This window comes from Convolutriloba macropyga, chromosome 2, assembly GCF_964194025.1.
Source record: "Convolutriloba macropyga chromosome 2, txConMacr16.3, whole genome shotgun sequence".
NCBI lineage: Eukaryota > Metazoa > Xenacoelomorpha > Acoela > Convolutidae > Convolutriloba > Convolutriloba macropyga.
In genome coordinates this window covers 16,350,793-16,370,078 of record NC_134469.1, presented here as the reverse complement: position 1 = coordinate 16,370,078, position 19,286 = coordinate 16,350,793, and the positions used below count along the sequence as shown (strand labels likewise).

The following is a 19,286-nucleotide window of genomic DNA, read 5'->3' as shown; positions in this document are numbered from 1 at the left end:
AAAATTTAATTAACATTGAAATCTCCTCATGAATTATCAAAGACCGCATGAATTATCAAAGACACGTTGACATATGCAGTGGTTTCTAGAAAAAAAGTCCGCCTAAAGATCCACAAAGGAAGAAATCAAGGAAAAAAACCAAAAATTAACTAAAAAATTGAGAAATATGTGCCCATTTTACACTTGAAAATCATTGTTAGGCTCTCAGAAACACCATGAGGTCAACTTTCTAGGGTCGGACAATAATACATCATCGACTTAAAATTATTTCCCTAAAAACCAAATAACAAAAAACTTGGCCAACTGGAAGACAAAAGAGTTATCTACATAAGCCATTATATCAACAACCCTTTTTCAGAGTCGAAAACTCATTCATTGAACACATACCATGGTCAAAAAAGTTATCTAGCTAAAAATTGAATAGAACGGCAAATTTACTTTCCCGCTTTTAGTTCAAAACGCCATCTGAACGAATAGTACTTGCTGTAAGAAAACCTCAAAAAAACTTCTTTTTTATAAAAACTGTGTTCACACCAAGTCAACAAAACTAAAAGACGATATCAACAAGTTCCCTTTCAAAAAATTGTAAGGAAACAATTGGAAAGTATATAGAGCAAATATGCGTGTCACCAAATGATCTGTCTATTCACGAGGCCTTAAACTTAAAATCTGCTGCAACAAATCAATATCAAATTGACTCAAAATGAAATTCGATATTTGATTCAATTGAATATCTCGATTCAAAATTTCCCAAAAAAGGAGCAAGGCTCGAGATTAATGTAACAAGAATAAGTAAAAGATGTTTAATCTATAATAGAAATAATAAATTGTGCACAATATAAAATATATCCAAAAATTCCAAAAATCTAATTCTGAAAGCGCTAGTTATGTCACCATCACTACTCTGCTGCTCTTTTGAATGAGGTAACTGCCACGGAAATCAGTTCAGAATATAAACAATTTACATGGGCTGCAAGAGCTTGTATCCATCGGAGAATATATGAAAACTTTTCATCTTACGACAAAACTCAAAGTCCTGCCTATCAAACATTTGCAGCACAAAAACTACTCTATTATTTAAACTCTCTTCTGAAATTACCGTCAAAAGCATCCGGTAATTAAAATTTTAAGATATGCCCCGTTGAACTTTAAAGAAACTATCATAAATTGTAAGAAAACTTTACTAACATGAAAATTCAATCAAAATTCATAGAGAAATGAGTTTTTAAAACAGTAAATATAATCTATGAATAATCTAGTGGACGAATTTTCCAAAAAAAAACCCTACGTTGATAACTAATGCTCTGAAGTTGAGAAATTTTTCAACAAAACTTTCTGAATCTGTTTCAAATAAACCCAAGTGTAGCATCCAAAACTGCCCTGTCATGAATAGATACTAATTTTGATTCCATCAGCCTTTCATTACACTGCCTCTATTTCATTATCACATGAAAAATCAGATGAATATCGTGTTTTTCCTTTTTTTTCGGTTCACAATGGTCTGTTAAACTTGAATTTTATTTACTGTTTTAAAAGGAAAAAGAGTGAAAGACATGCTGTATTAAAAATTGTTGGGTACAACAGACTTTCGAGTTATCGTTTCTTGGGTATAAAAAACTAAACAGAACTTTGATCTTCTAATATTTATAAGCAACATCACTTCTCTATCGGTTGGAAGAGGACAACGGACTCTAGAAAGAACGTGTCATTTTTTGTGGTTAGTGAAAATTTTACACACCTTAAGCTGAAGCAGCCTTTCCTTCGGGTCATCGTGTGCAGCGAACAGGTCAACTTTGGTGACCCTGATGTCCAAGTCCATGAGCCATATCATCAGGGTCTGTTTCAACTGGGCAAACTCCTCTTCCTGTTTAAGCCCTTTCTTTAACTTAGCCTCGCAGGCGTCAAATTGTTTATCGACATCACTCCACAACCTGTTCACTTCCTCCAATCTGAACAGTTGGACATCCAAAATTTAATTCCACTTCGGAAATTGTTCAGCTCTTACCTAACATTTTGAAGCTCATAGAACCTAATTATGATTTCTAAAAAGATCACTTTTATAGCAATTTGAGATTGCCAGAAAATAGCCGCAACAGCTTCGTAGATCTGCAGTTTCAAAACAATAGTAAAAGAAATTTCTTTTTTGATGCTTGTAGTAAAAGAAACTTCTTTTTTAATGCTTGAGATGTTATATTTTGATTAAGAATCTGTTTAACTTATTGCTGCTTCTATTAGCTACCCTAAAATATCTTCAATTAGACTGCCACGAACTCACCTGAATTTAATCACGAAAAACTTCAGGCGAATGAACAAACACAGCGGGACAACTACTGAAATACAATCCAAAGAATTGAATGAAAAGCTTAGCCCTACTGTATCTGAACAGCAGATCAATTGGACAATGCCAACCAAAAAGATCACATCTCTCAGAAGTTGAGAAACTAAAACAAACAAACTAAACAAAAAATAATCATTGCCAAAACTCTAGAAGATTTTTTCTGAAGTCTAAAACTCATCCGTTAAAATGCACCCATTATCCTACGCAAAAGCCTTGAAAGAGGGTTTATTGGCCAATTAAGAGAGAAAAACAGCAGAAAAATGACAAATACGTTAAAATAAAAATTTCATAATTTAATCAAAGTTTCTAAACTTCGCAGTATTAAATTGTTCACAACATTTTTTGCCTCTCAGATCTGTCGACAAAACCACTGCAAGATCTAGAAAAACTGAATTGGCCCTTAAAGATAAAAAAACTCAAAAATGACAAATTTTTAAATAAAATTGAAACTTTTATTGCAAATTTTATTGAATTGATGCCAAAATTCATCAAATGACTATCAATAAATAACTATTTCATTGTCTTCAGAAACTATCCAGTAGACCAATTCTAAGCCTACAAACGTCCCATTGCCCCATAAAGATCGATAGACTCGGAACATAACAATTTTCCGAAACTGAAAAAATGTTTAAACTTTATAAGAAAAAAATGCCAACTGATATTAAATTATTTAAAACCACTCTATTGCCCACTACCCACATTGCCGTATTGTTAAAACCTAGAGGATTTTGCCTGTCCTTTGGAGATGGAAGAAGTCAAAAAATGACAAAAATTTCCAAAAGAACTTGAGAAATAGAAAATTTAATTGCGACGTTGCTAAAAATCGTTAGCTAAACTAGTATCTTCAGAACCATTCCATTGTCATCAGAAACTATCCATTAATCAAATTCCAAGTTACAAAGTTTCAATCGCACAAACAGATCGACAGACTCGAATTATAATAATTTTCAGAAAATTAGAAAAATTCAAATTTTATAAAATGCAAAAATTTGTGATTTGAAAACATTTCCATTGCCCCTACCAACTGCAGTAACTCATCATTAAACCCTAAACGAGATTCCTTGGCTCCTGGAGCTGAAAACTAAAAAAACGACAAAAACTGTCGAAAAATTGAAAAAAAACTGTAAGCTTTATAAAAAATATTCTAAAATTCGTGATACTAAAATGTTGAAAAACATTTCAAATCCATTGGAAACTATGCAGAAACCTTTTTATCAAACCTTAGAGAAGTTTCCGTCAACCTGGAGCTGGATAAACTATAAAAATGACAAAAATTGTAAAAAAAAAACATGAAAAAACTCATCAAAAATTAGTATCACTTTGCGTGTTTATGTTTTCAATACCAGAACATATAGCTCACAAAATGGTCAGAAACAGTAATTATGTCCTTAAAAAGACTTTGACAAATGTCAATTCAGGACTGATTAAACAAAAAACTCGAAAAATTGCAACATTTTGGGATCAAAACTCCTGAAAAAGACCATTTAACCTCAAATTAGGGGATTCCAGCAGCTGCACCACTCTCAGCACTTGCAGGACTACTAATACCAGCTAAGGGCCTTTAATGAAACTTGATGCCGCTAAGATTTAACTGTTTATTGCGTTTTGAAAGCTCCAAGTCATTGAAAAGGGTGTGAAATGATCTTAGAAAAAAGGACAGAGCACCAATACAATCCAATTCTTGCATTGTAAAAAAAAACACTATCTACTAAAACTGAAAAATTACGTCACCTACACAGCTCAGTTGACATTGCATGAATGAATGAACAAAAAGCATAATTAAAAGTGATTGTGCGCTATACGGTCGTAACAAAAATTCTGCTGACGAAATAAAAATATGGCCAGAAGAATTCCTGAAGCGACTCGAAGCTTCGGAACTTCAAAAGCAAAACTATAACTACAGCCGAAATCATTACCTTTTGTCTTAAAACATTTATTCTTTACCTCACCACATTTGATTAAAATGTTTGTTTTAAAAATTATATCACATAACGAGAAAGATTTGAGCATTGACATCATTAAAATAGCTAATATAAAAACAAGTAGATCATTTTTTACGATCTTTTCAAATTCTACAAGATTTGTCAGGTGTGTCAAAACTCTTTGCCAAAAGGAAAAATTGACAGCTCCAAATTTTCTTGTTATTGAGTAACAAGAGTTCTTTTTATTCGACAACATTTTTATCAGAAAAAATTTGAACTGGATTTTGAGTCAAACTGATTGGTAGAGATTAAGACAGTCAAGTCATTTTAAATGAGAAAATTCGATGAGAAAAAAGTCACTTATTTGTTTGCCACCTCTAGCGTGTAAACTGGTCACTGCAAATTAGTTTATGTGCTTGTTTAAGAAAAATATTCTTTGCAACTGATTGATCTTGGTAACATTCTGAAAAACTGTTTGTTTTATTTTGAAAAAAACTAAAATGCACGTGGTTTTACCGACCAAAAAAGTTAAACCAAATAACGGTTTCACAAAGATAAACCAACTAACGTCAGGAAAATTGCTCTTGAACGACAGGCGGGACAATTAAATTCAGAGAGCGCTGTAGCCTACATATCTTTTTTCGGGTGCTAAAAAGTCCGATCAAGAAGGGGTTCAAATTCCCTACTTAAGCATTATCCATGCTACTATCAGTGTCTTGTAATAGCTTACGGATCTATTCTGTCCCCCCCCCCCAGTGTGTTTACGCCCCCCAATAACAAATTATATGTTGTTATATAGCACGTTACTATGCGAGGAAATAGCACGTGCGCCTGGGGGGTGTAAAAAATATAAGCCCACTAAGCGGGGGGGGGGGAACAAAATAGATCCTAGCTTACATTAAAAAGACTTTTGTTTGAGCAATACTTAATTTCTGAATAAGCGCAACCTAGGTAACGCGAACCTTGAAGAAGTCACTCGTGAAGTGAAATGGAAAAAATACTCACAGCAGTCAAGCATAAGTTTTGCATAAAAAAGACACACCATTATAATTATTGTTTAAAACCTCGTTCGAGAGCAATTATAAATTTTTCGTGTAATTATATTAAAATGAGGGTTCCGAATAACTCCGTTTTCCAATTAAAGAAAGTTTTAAAAAGGTCGCTCCTGAAATACTGCTTCATATTGAGCTTCGCATTACTGATAGTCAAAACAACTGTTCCTGTCATAATAAACGATCATGTTTTGGAGTTATTTGGAACGTACGTTATAATTTTCAGATCAGTTTGTATCAACTCACAAGTTTCGCTGGATGTAAAAAGCAATGCAAAGTTTTGGTTCAGAACTTTTACAAAAGATATATATTTGATTATCTAAGAAACTGCTTGCTCAGTAGCTATGATAGCTTATGAGGTTCGAGATATTAGAGCCTTATCATAGGTCAATACTTTAGTTAAATTGGAAAAATAAACCGACTAATGTAGGAAGAATTGCCCTCCAAAAACAGTAAAGCGGAATTGGGGAGGGTTGGGAGGAGAGGGAGGTCCAAATCGACAGATCGAGTAGGGTGGAAGGGGGAGTGTTGGAGGGAGTAGGGTGACTGAGGAGGGTCAAACTTTCAAGCTTATGAACCACCCTTCACACCAACAATTTGTCTCAACGAAAACGCTATCGTTGAATCGCATAATTAGAAACTAATGGCGGGTTTTTCCATATTGCTGGAAAAACCCGCCATTGATTCCCATAACAAAAACTATTTTAAAGTGAAGACTGTTTTGATTTCATTTCGTCTTGGGCATGCTCCTGTCTCTTAATGAGAGGATACAGAGACTAGTATCAAAGCCAACAAGCATTAGAGATGTTAACTAAGACCTATAGGAACAAAGTAGCAAGCATCTAAAATTGTGCTTTATGGGTTTAAGTCGATTTTATCTTGGAGTTTTTAGATACCGACTCTGTTCATTCTAGATAATTTTGCTGAAGTCAAAGATTTCACCAAAATAATGAACAAACTGTGACTTACGGTAACGCGAAACCAATTTTCACTCGAAGTAGACAAAAACAGCAGGACAAAACCTGAATTATAATAAAGAAATGAATTAACTAATGACCTGAACATTTTTCCAGTCAGATCAAACTTTGTCAGTCAACAAAACTAGTCTTGTAAATGCGCAAAAAAAACACAATAAAGTCAGAAAATCGTTTTTTTAAAAAAAACATGTTTTTCCAATGTAATAGTAATCGACAATAAAAACCTTTTAAATAAATACCAACCTTACGCATCCCTAGAATGCGCGTAAAAAAGACGCCAAAATCAATTTTGGCAAAAATTAGAATTTTTTTGAAAATTAGTGAAATAAAAGTTAAAAAAAACACATAATTATAGACCAAAATCATAAACAATTGGAATCTAAGTCATCCTAAGCAAAAACTAAACACAATAGCTAAAAGTAAGCGTAAAAATAAAATTGAAATTACGCCGCGCCGAAAAACCAATATATGAAGTTATTATTATAAGAACTGTTGATATAGCGACAAGACCCCACGATAACCAACAAAATCAAGCATAAATCAAAAATACACACACTTTTTTGGAAATAAATAGCGTCAAACACATGAAAACTACTGGTGTAAACTCAAGCAACCAATTAGATCCATTAATAGCTCAAAAGCAACCAGTAAGACGTATCATTGATTTAATTGACAAGACAACAAATTGCACAACAATTACAGGGACAACACAAACCTCCGCGATTAAATTTTTTGAAGACAAATGCTGTCAACGTTATAAAAGCATAAAAACACTACCAAAAAAAATCCGCCATTAATTTCAAAGACGCCAATTGGGCTGAAACAACAAAATGAAAACTGGTCTTTGTACAAAAATATTTTTTAAGTGCTAACTATTTTTATGTTATTCCTTAATTAGACATTCTCCTATTTCTTAATGTGGGGTACAGGTGCTTCAATACCAATAAGCATTAGAGATGGTAACTAGGACTTACAAAAACTAAGTTCAAGTAGTCGGCATCTAAAATTGGGCTTTATGGGTTTATCTGTTTTCTGCTCTTGATTTGCGTTTTTACGACACCAATTATTTCAGCTTGCCTCACTGAGCAAATGCCGTTTAAAAGAGAATTCAGCAGAATTAGGGAGGAATAAAACTAGCTCAAGGAAGTAAAAAACGATTTCACGCAGATGTTCAATAAGCCATGAATTACGGTAGAGTGAAACAAACTTTTATTCGACGAAGTGAAAACAACCGCTATAATAGCCGACTGAGAAGATGAGGGCGACTATCAAAAAATCCCTAAAATGTTATGACAACAAATGGTTTCGAATTAACAAAAAACATCAGCAAGGATTCAAGCAATTGCAAATAGATGCAATTACAATACTTGGGTATGTTTTTAAAAGTACTCAAGAGATAAACATTAAAAACAGAAGTAAATTTGCAGCACTTAAAAAATTATCCTCGAAAACCGAAAATTTGTTCAACCAACTCAACAAATTCTATCTCTTTGTTAAGGTTGTTTAAATAAAATCACGCTTCGAACCTAATAGTCATTTCGATTCGTATAATTCTCCAGCGTGACTTAAATCATTACTCTAATTTAACTTCTCATTGTCATTAAAGAGCCAAAACAAATGTGTGGACAGATCTTCAAAAAAAAAACGCCCAATAAAATCCAAGCTTTTGGGTTGTAAAAAAATAGGGTCGCAATATCCTACTGAAAAAATTAGAGCGGCTATTGAAAAAATATACCCGGCAGATTGCCGGAAAATAGCCGCCGTTGATGCCCATAACTCTATTGGGATTGAAAAAGAAAATCAACAAAAATTGTTTTTCGTATAAGAACATTTTAAGTGCGATTTATTTTGATGTCATTTCGTAATTGAACATACTCCTCTCTCAGAGAGAGGCTACAGGGTCTAGTATCAATACCAATAAGCATTATAGAACATAGCTGGCAGATTGCCAGAAAATAGCCGCAATAGATTCGTAGATCGGCAGTCTAAAAAAACAGTAAAAAAGACAGACCAAAAAAATTCGTCTTTTCATTGAAGGCTGATCTGTTATATTTAGATTAAAAATCTGTATAAGTTATTGCTGCCTCTATTAGCTGATCTCAAATAACCTTCATTTAGAGTGATACACACCCATTTGACCTTATCTCTTTGAATTAAAGTAAATAAAAGTCAATTTCAAAGTGAGGAAGTCATTTTTGAGAGTGAGGTAAGTCAAGTGTGACCAAAAATTTAATCACGCGCATGAACAAAAAAACTCGCTCCACTAAGAGCGAAAAATGACGTCACACATGCAATTCAGTTGAAATTGCATGAACGAATGAACAAAAAATGGCTGTGACGTCATATGGTCGTAACAAAAATCATGACGACGAAATAAAAAAAAACCAAGAGAAGGCCAATAATAGCCTCAGCTATCGCTGTGCGGCTATTAATAGTAACTAAAACTTATGAGAACAAAGGTCAAGTACCGGGCATCTAAAAATGGGCTTTATGGGTTTATCCCGTTTCCAATTCTGACTTTGATTTTTTTATACTGACTCTTCATTTTGAATTGTTTTGCTGAGCAGCTGCTGTTTAAAAGGACTTTGAGTAGAATGACAGAAGAGTGAAACTAGCCGAGAGAAGTCAAAAAGATTTTACGCAAAATGTCGAAAAAGCGACGAAGTAAAGCGACGAAGTGAAAAAAAGTTCGACGAAGTAAAAAAAAAATTAGGAGCGCTATAATAGCCGGTTGAGAAGATGAGGGCGGCTATTAATAAAACCAATTACGGCGCTTTTTCGTTTGACTTTAGTAGTCAACTGCCATTAGAAATCAGAAGCTTAAAATTATGAATCATCGCGATTTATATCACGCGCGCAAAAAATAGAAGTCAATTGTGATAAAAGTCAAAGAAAAAAGTCAAAACGGTGAAGAAGAAATTCTTCATAAACAACAGACTACCGTCGGACGAATTGATCTCGAATAACAGGCAAGGTAATGGCTGATTTGGTTGTAGCTAGAGTAAGCTTAGCCTCAGCTGCAGCACTCAGCAGCTTCGGTAAAACGTACAGTTAGGGCCTACTAAAGCCTTATGAGAGCTGCTCAGACATTTCATGCCCCCGGTTTTACCAGTTTATCCGTTTTTGAGGACGGAAAGTCAACTTAAACATCTCAAGCGAGCGAAAGAATGCTCTCGAAATCAGTCAAAATCGTCAAACGAACATTTTGCCCGAAAAGGACACACGTTTACAACAATTACTTCAAACTTCGTTCGAGACCAATTGAAAAAACATAGAACTAAAATAATTACTTCAAATTTCGTTCGAGGGCGGTACTAACGCGCGGTACTGATGCAACCCCTAAAGACAGTTAATTAACACGTTTTACTCACTTGTTGCGCAATCCGTCACCACTACTGCTTTGGCTGCTGTGATCAAATCCGTGTATCGAGGAGGGGCATGAAATCTCGAATATGACCACATCGTCCGAGAGAATCCAGTACTGCTTGTTAATTGACTCCAATTGGTCATGTGATTTTCGGAAGCCAATGCGCTGCTCCTGAAAAACGAAATCAAGATTGGGATGGCCTGCTTTGTTAACAATTAAATAATTCAGTGTAGTAGGAACATCCCGGCAAACTTTTGAAAAATGGCGTTCAATAAGTTATCTCACTATAATTGTAATAAAGTTTTTACAATTTGGGTACACATTTTGCTTATTTGGGCAAGAATTCTGAGAACTTCTATATACTTAACTTGTTTTAAATATTTGATATTAATACTTTGAAAAATAAATTCCTGTCTTTTCTTGCTAAAATAAAATGATCAAAATTGTTTTTTTTTTCAGAGTGGTGGCATGACTGTATTTCAACTGCATTTTCCAGGTATTCCGGTTTCTGACAAAAAGTACAATGCGTCGCAACATTTTAAATAAAGTAACAGCTTCTAACGTCTATTCGGTGAATAATGGCTTCAATGTTTGCTGAGGCACTGGTGCTGGAGGATACGGTAGAGTGCAAATTTGGAGACACAGCAAGTGCTTGCTGCTCAAGTGCAGTTAATCGACAATTCTGCTCGTCAATATACTTCTTGAAGTCGTTACAACTCTGCAGAAATCTTCTACTGTTGTCCCACGCTTTATTTAGCCTTGAAACAGAACCAATATCAGTTAATGTGAGTCAAATTTTTATGTTTTTAAACCCTAGTGTGCTCGACATCAATGACAAAAGGGTGCAAACTTGTCCATGCAATGAGAGCTAATGAGATTAGTGATTTTCAATAAAAGGTCTTTTTTCAATAAAAGTCAAGATAATAAATTCTTGTTTTTTTTATGATCTAACTAAAATTTACCAAGATTTATTGGGTCGTCAAACTTTAAACGGGATGATTCAAGTTTTTGTCAAGAGTAACAAGATCTTGTTTGTCTCATCAAGCTGTATCAATTTCTTTCTTTGAGTGGGTTCAAAAATTTTTTCTGCCACTCAGAGCTTCATAATTGGATTAATCTGAGTAATAAAAATACCTAGCAAGTCTGTCTTGACTCTGAGCTGTAATCATGTCCCATCTCTTCTCCACAGTCTTGCATCTATTTCTCAAATGCGTCAAGTCCATTCCACTCGCATTCGTGTTAGTCATATTGCTACCGTAATTCCTTCTAGAATGTTCTGATGACGATGTGAGACCTGGGAACATGTCGGCATCTGCAACTAGGAGTTCTGAAAGCTGCATGACAGAGAGCACGTTCTCGCTGTGGTTGATAATGTCCTGGTGCAGCTCCTGAAATGTCAAGGCGATGCTTATTTTCGTTCATTTAATAGCGAATTGGATGAACACCAGAGCTCAGAACAGGCCCAAATTACTACTTATAAAAGCATTAACTGCTTGGAGCTGAGGTTGAAGCGATTAAGAGTGATTGGTATAAATTTCAAAATATTAAAATAACGTGAGCCGCCAACTGTTTTGGAAAAAAATATAGAAGTATTAAATAAAATTAGACTTAAAAGCTCAAAGTCAAGGAAAAAGGTGTGAAAACATCTCACAAAAAAGAAGACAGAGCACCAATACAATCCAAATTCTTTGGATTGTACAGGGCACCAAATTATTTGGATTGTAAAAAAGTGAGCGCCTAAATAATAGCCGTTGAGAGGCTAACGTCGGCTATTGATATCAACCGACTAAGTTCGGGAGAGTTGCTCTCGAACGACTAGTGGGAGCTGTAATCTATTGCAACCTGCTTTAGCCGGGGGGGGGGGGTATCTTGGAGTACTGGGGACAATAAAAGTTCACTAAGGTGCACCAAATGACGTCATTAGAGGTTATTATATACCACCATGAGGATACGAAAAAAAAATGTCACTACTAATTTCGTCGCACTTGTCACTTGACTCTTTGTATTAAACTGCCACCAGTTGAGTTCAGCTGCTGACACTTGTGAATAAGAGAGAAATTCAGATCGCGCAAAAAGCAAGAAGTCAAGGGCGTAAAAGTCACTCGAAAAGTCAAAACGATCAAGCAAAAATTTTGCATAAAAAGACGCTTACAATGATTTTTTCAAAATTCGCTCAAGAGCAATTAAAAAAAGAAACTAATTTTGCGCACTACTGTTTAGGCTTTTCGTAATGAACTACTGCCAAATGAGTTCAGCTCCATAAATTTTGTAAATATGGGGAGCTTAAATCACGCGAATCTTTAGTCAATGGCTCAGATAGCAATCAAAACCCCAAGATGGTAACATGAAAATTTTGCATAGAAAATAGACACACGACTGCAACCAATAATTCAAACTAGTTCGACAGCAATTAATAACTCCTCTCCGAATTTAACCCTAGAGCTTTTTTAGTTTATCCCGTTCCAGTAAGACAAGTAACGGTCAACCAAAAATTGAATGAAAATATTAACAGAAACAATATATGATTCCAATAGTATTCGCTCTATAGCTGTCATTAACTGAATAAATTATCTCCTGCACTTTTGTTTTCCTAGCATTTATTAAACTACCATTGCAAGCTTCATTGCATGCACACTTCTCTGGTCCTTAAGAATTAATAAAAAATCCTAATCTGATTTCCATTTCAAAACGCTTGGAGTACATCTGTTGAGATTTACAGCTAGAAAATGCTGTTTTAACTATGTTTGAAGCCGCGTATATCTTATTGAACGTCGAAGCCAATCCAGATGACATTTCGATCAGAGTATTTAGACCCAGCTTACCTCATAGAATCCACAAGTAACGCAATACATTTTCAATCCCACAACTTCAGAATAATAACTAGAGCAGAAAGCAGTAAAAGAATGAGACAAATTATAACTATTATGGCTACATAATTAAATTTGGAGGAATAGGTTTCAAAAGTACACTCACACTGCTCGTCCGCAAATTCCCCCTGAGAATGACCGAAAATGTTTCCTTCCCATTGAGACCCAGAGAGAAACAGATTCAAAGTTTATTTGCTCAAAAGAGTTTGAGGAAAATATTTGGAATTAACGGGAATAAAAGACGCAGTTTACAGCTTGTAATTTAGTTCCGAAACACAGTTAATACCAACTGCTCTCTTTATGCTGTATAAAAAGAAGTGAACACAGTTTGAGCTGTAATTTCAAGTTATAAGCGAGAAGTTAACTTGATATGAACAATGTGCTGGAACCAGTTAAGCATGAAGTTTGACACTGATTTTTGTCATGAACAACGGGATAATTGGAACTACAGGACAAATGGAATAACATACATATAGCAGTTTGTTTCCTTCAAACTTGGAAGTCTCACTAGCTACTTGTTCCCGTCAAGCTATGGCATCGCATAATAGATAATGAAAACTAAAACTAGTGTTTCAACATTTTTGTTGTTGGTCAAAAACTAACAACTTTTTTACATCGTTACGCTTGAAACGAGTAACTACATCCTACTCTGAAATAGGGACTCAATGGGTTCCGCCTCACAGAAACTACAACAACTCTCAGAACGGAACAACAGTTTCAAGTGACTTAGGGTGAAATAAGCACGAATTGATAATGAAATTGGTATCTTAAAAATTTCTAATAGCTACCTTAAATTCATTGGCAAAGAAGCCCGTTGCTTCGCAGATCTTGATCAAAGTACATTTTGCTCCAGAGAAGATCTCAGTTGACTTCAATTTTCAAGCTTTCCGTAGACTTTCTTGTTATATGTTGATATCAGCTGTAAGTTACACTGGCCAAATCAATTATCATATAAAAGTTTTTTAAAAAAATCTTTTAAAATTTTCGTAGCTGCGGAAAAATAACGTATTGCTACCAGAAAAAGGTCAGGTGCAATTCAAAATCTGTTTTTGCAAAAACGAATTGCGATTAATTGATATATGTGACGCTAATTATAAAGGATCACTTTCACTAAACTATCAAACCACTCGTAATTTGAAATCAATCTTCACAATTGACGTGCAATTTGATAGGAACAAATATAAAGATAGAAATTTATATGCGCTATTTATGGTTTGTGAATTAACTGTCAATTGATGTTCAACATAGGCTTTGATCTGAGAAGAAATCAAATACTTTTGAAAATTAATCATGCGAGGGGTAGCCAATAGATTTATAGCAGGTTACCATCAAATTAGCCATACTCCTTATTTCACGTATAAGAGATCAGACCACCAACCTCTAATTAAATGCTTCAAAAAAAATTTTGCCAAAATCGATAACCCCAAATACCGACCTACGCTAGACTTAATGCTCTAAGAGCGTGGATTCAGTCCCCAGATAAAAATTGGACAATCAATGGACCACTGAACAATTGTGTAATAAAAAGAAAGCACTCGTATCTGCGCTTCATTCAGCCATATCTTGCGCCCAATCAAGCAATAAAAAATAGCTCCGAAGTTCAAAATTATAAAATAAAGCTATCAACTCAAAAATTATTTTTTTTAAAAGACAACATTACCTATTACCAGAGATTATTCTTTCTGCCTTTAAGAAAGCGCTATCAAGCAACACGTTTAATATCATCTTCCATAAAAACAAAAGAAAAGCCGAAAAACAGTATAAACAGCCGACTGCCGGAAATTTCGCTGCACTTGATTCATAACTAACATCGATTGACATCACCACAATTGGGTTTGACAGAAGAGGAACAAAATTAAAATAGACTTTCGCACAAACACCCTTTTCGGAGTGCCAACTGTTTTGATTTCATTTTGTAGTTCATACTTCCGTTTCCCAATGAGAGGATATAGGGGCTAGTATCAAAACCAATGATGAAAACTAAAAATTATAAGAACAAAGCGCAAGTGGTAGGCATATAATATTAGGATTTATGGTTTTATTCGTTTTCTATCTCTTCGTTTTTAGATACTGACTCTGTTGATTCTAGATTATTTTGCTGAGCGACTGATGCTTCAGAGCACTTTAAGCAAAACGAGAGAAGAATAAAACTAACCTAGAGGTGTCCCAAAGAATTAAAGCAAAATGCTGAACAAACTGCGAACTAAGGTAAAGCAAAACAAACTTTCGTTCGACGAAGTTAGTTGAAAAGCATAGCAGGACAAATACTGAAAATAATCCAAAAAAAAATTAAAAAACTAAAAACTAATGTACCTGACTAGCAGATCAATTGAACAATGAAAACCAAAAATTTCGAGAACAAGGAGGCTCGGTAAAGTGCGTTTGCAAATAATGATCCAACCTCGCTCTTCCGCATTTTTGACCCAATACCCTACCAAACGATTCAGAGAAAAAAATTCAAAAACTCACATATTGTTCAACAAACCACTCTATGAACAAAGTAACGCCACATTAGAGGGCTGATGAAACCTGCTATTTAGGAGACTACAAGACATGACGAAAAGTCAAATAAAACAAACCATTGTTACACTCAAATTTTAATGTCTATATTTAAAAACAAAACAAACAAAAACAAAATGGCATCTGAAACTAAACTGACGCCTAAACTAAACAAACTGACCTGTAAATTATTAAAACAGATATGAAAACTGTTCTTAATGAGACTTTTTACCACTCAAAAAAGACTGCAGAAATAGCAAAATTCAAAAAATAAGTTTCTAATTTTCACACAATTATTTTAAGTGATTAAAAAACCAGTAGGCAATAAACTGAAATCATTAAAAAGATTCAATTATACCTATTGATGTATAATTGAGGAAGCAATTAAAACCTTTTAATATATACCTCTTAATTTACACCTCATAGGATGCAATCAAGACCTATATATACCTTGATTATTTCATACGACTACAAAAAGAACAACAAGGCAAAATTTTTCAAAGAAATTAAAAAATTTAGCAAGAAAACGGTGTCGCAGCCGTTAAAAGGATGATCTATCCCCTAAAAACATTTGTTAGATTCAATTGCACAACCTTTTAACGCCAATGGGACCTTCCTATCAGTTTGATATTGTGACGTGATAACTTATACGACCTGTCTTGACAGAGATTAAGACAGAACAAAGTAAATAAGCGCACAGATCCAATGATAAATTTAAAACAAATAATTTCAAAAGTTCTAAAAACAATAAGCTCTGAACTAAAAACAGAATAGCTGGCAAGTCCATAGGAATCCAATTGGGCTTGTTATTGGTGGGCATAAGTCAAAAGACAAAAAAAAACGAACACGGACAGAAAACAAATCTTAAAATATTTTATGAAATCACAGCATAGAAGGCATTAAAACTAGAGAGTTTAGAAACCATTAAACAATCTGACAAAGTGAAAGTACTTTAATTCTGAAATTGGGTCTGATCTGATTAACAATGTAAAGGGTCTATGTGAAAAAGACAAAAGTATTCAAAATATTGACCAGTACAGAAAACTCATATAAATACTATGAAAACACAATGTCTAAGCCCTAAAGACATCAGTTAAAAGATATAACCAACAAAAAATAATTTTTGGTTCAGCAAAAATTGGAAGATACTTTTCAATTATGAGACTAAATTATGACAAAATCAAGAACAAAAAAGGGGAAGATTCAAAATATGAGAACAATTCATCTATAAGTCAATAAAAGCAGTAGCTAGAAAACGAAACTATTGAATTGGTTCGTGTATACCTCCTAAAGAAGCCATTGAAATTTTGCAAAATCTAGAAAATTTTGAACGACTACAAAAGAACTACAAACAAAGGGAAAAATTAAAAACTAATAAATTTTGCGAGAGATCGGTGTCGGAGTAGTAAAAACAATAAGATATCCACCAAAAAATTTCCATTGCGCATTTTTTACACGTCAATTGGACCTAAAATTAATGTAATAAATAGTCAAGCAAACGAAAATGAACTCAAGAAATGCGAAAACATGTAAAATCACAATTTTTTTTTGAAACCCTATGTACCAAAGCCAAGAAACCATTTGATACAAACAAAACCATTATAGAAAAACAATTTGTTTCACATGAAAAAAAGAACTGTCTTTACTGAGGCTAACCTACGGTTGGAAAGTTGAAAGATGTATGCTTTAAAAGCGGCATAATTCAGAATTCCACTGAATTTTTTTAGTTTAAATATTTACAAAGTCATAAGAGCCATTAGATAGCAACTGAAAACACAGTAAAGTTTTACTAGTATCTATTGAAGAATTCAATTAAATTTTTGAACGACTCCAAAGAACAAAAAACACAGGTCAATTTTAAGTTAAAAAAAAACAAATTGCAAGAGTCGACAGAGAAAAAATATCACGCCCCAATACAACCCGAACAGTTTTGAATCGTGAGATTCCACGAAGAGCTCTGGTACAAGGCTCGTCTAACTGAAAAATCTAATTGCGCTAATTATGAAAGATTTCAACATATTAAAAAGGAAAGATGCATTTTCAATACAAATCGAGTTAAATTAGCAAAAAACGGCAATATTTTAATTCAAGAAGACTGTTATGACGCGAAAACACAATCAGCACTCTTTTAGAGTTTCAAAGATTGCGTTAGCAGTTTTTAGCTCTCTATTCCTGGCAAACTTAAATAAAGCATATTTGCCACCATTTTTGTCTTAAAAAGCATATTTGCCACCATTTTTGATGAAAAGTATGAAATTTAGCAAACGTTTAGCAACAAAACTCGAATCAAACCAATGAGCAACCCTCCTCTATCTTTAGAGGTAAAACCAATATTACTGTTGTTGACAATTCTAACACAATTTAGCAATATTGTTAAAAATTTTGGCTAAAATTACGGAAAATGTGAACGAAATCAAAATTAACGGAAATCGGTCTACTATTCACAAAACTTTAAACTGCGATAAATCCCCGAAAAAAAAGAAATTAAACAAAATATTTTAAATTCTATATTGTGTATGTTGGACGAGCTTTTTAATGATACCACTTACAACTATCTACGATGAACATATCAATCGACGGAAATTGACTGAATAAAAACAAAAAACCCATTTGAGTATATAGTTCCTCCTCCCTCCCTCTAAAGTAGGGCGGGAACAATTATTATGAAGGCATTTCATTGGGAAGCTTCAATATGATAACGGATTTTTTAATTTGATTTAACACAATTTATTTTGAGCTCTTATAGAAGCAGTGACGACCATCGTATGAGGACAGAGCAGATAATAATTCTGATTTCAGTTTAATTCGCAGTGCAAACTTGCATAGCAGAAAAAAAATTAACGGTCGGCCATAATTTTGGTAGCGCAAACACAAAATCTTCGCGTGAACACAGTTGAATAAAATTCCAGGCTTTCTTTGAGGCGGAAATCTTAAGATATTTTCATCAAAGTTTCAGCTAACTTTTTAAGGATGCTTTGAAGCGGCAGATGTTTCATCTAAAGACCCAAAAATGACATACCTAACAACACAGGAGATTAACAGCAAATCCTATCAAAACCATCCAAACCACTCAATATTTTAAAAATTTACAATGAATTACATCTACTATTAATCTCTACACTCTCCTTATCAAATATGGCTCATTTTTGATTGGATTCAAACCAACAATGTTATCAGTTATCAAAACCGATTATAATTAGATATAATGAGCAACTAACTGGCAAAGATGTCACCAACATGAACAGAAAGAATTATTGTTCTCATCATAATCTTCTATTGAGAATCTCCACGAGGATCGATACAAACAGTACAGAGGTCTGATAACAATTCATCAACAGCTAATTAATATTTCGAAAAATTCAAGAATTCATGAAATATAAATTGATAAAACGGCAAACAAGCTGCTACAAATAGCTGAAAACAAAAATAGCCGCGATCGCTTTGAAGACATGAGGTCTCCAAGTTCTAATAATAAACGAGGCCTAAACCATGCGAGAGACTTTATCAATCGCTGTGATGCCTCAACTGGATTCAAAACAATTAGTGTAACAAGAATTCTGTCTGCCCGAAAACTACTTGCAGTGAGATATACTAAGTTAACTACACTTAGATAACATCCATATAAAGTAAAGAAAACTCATTTTTGTATTGGGGAAAATGAGTGAGTAAAAAGTGTTCACGTAACGATCAACAAAACCTACGAAGAGACAAATAATAGTTAAAATCAAAAATTGCATGGATAAACGGAGAAAAAGACCATTTCAAGTGAGCAGTAAAATCACAAGTATAAACATAAACGACTAACGTCGGGCTAATTGCTCTCAAACGACCGACGAACGGTCGACTTCGGTAGTGGTCAGCTGGGATCTAGCATGAGGGGAGTCAAGCGTTGAGGGGGCGGGGGTTGGCGGGGGTCAAGCGACGGTGAGTTAGAGGAGGATGGGCCGGAGGAATGTTGGGGGAGTGGGGAAGGGGCGTTTAGTGGGGGATGGAGGGAAGGGGTTAACTTTTTAAGATTAAGAACCACCCTTCACGCCATGAAATTGTTTTTAAAAACAGGTTCGGTCAATTGCATACTTACAGACTAGTAAAGATTAACGCTCTAAGGGGCTTGCTGGGCTTATTAATGCCCTCCAGGCGCTACCTGTTTATCCAGTGTTTGAGGACGAAATTTAAATGGGTCAGATGAAAAATCGCATAAAAAGACTACAGGCATAGTAAAACTGCTACAAACGTCGTTTGAGAGCAATCAACAATGTTACCG

General features: G+C 34.3%; 1 protein-coding gene across 2 annotated transcripts in view; it reads right to left on the bottom strand.

The window, feature by feature from the left end:
* LOC142357261 (nesprin-1-like) overlaps positions 1-19,286 on the bottom strand; it is a 278,227-nt gene that overhangs the window by 53,294 nt on the left and 205,647 nt on the right. For both annotated transcript variants that reach the window (XM_075408914.1, XM_075408920.1), the window contains exons 29-32: positions 10,791-11,044; positions 10,219-10,414; positions 9,661-9,827; positions 1,739-1,949 (exon numbers count right to left, since the gene is read on the bottom strand). In XM_075408914.1, coding sequence (XP_075265029.1) covers positions 1,739-1,949; positions 9,661-9,827; positions 10,219-10,414; positions 10,791-11,044 — 828 coding nt within the window. The remainder of the gene's footprint in view (positions 1-1,738; positions 1,950-9,660; positions 9,828-10,218; positions 10,415-10,790; positions 11,045-19,286) is intronic.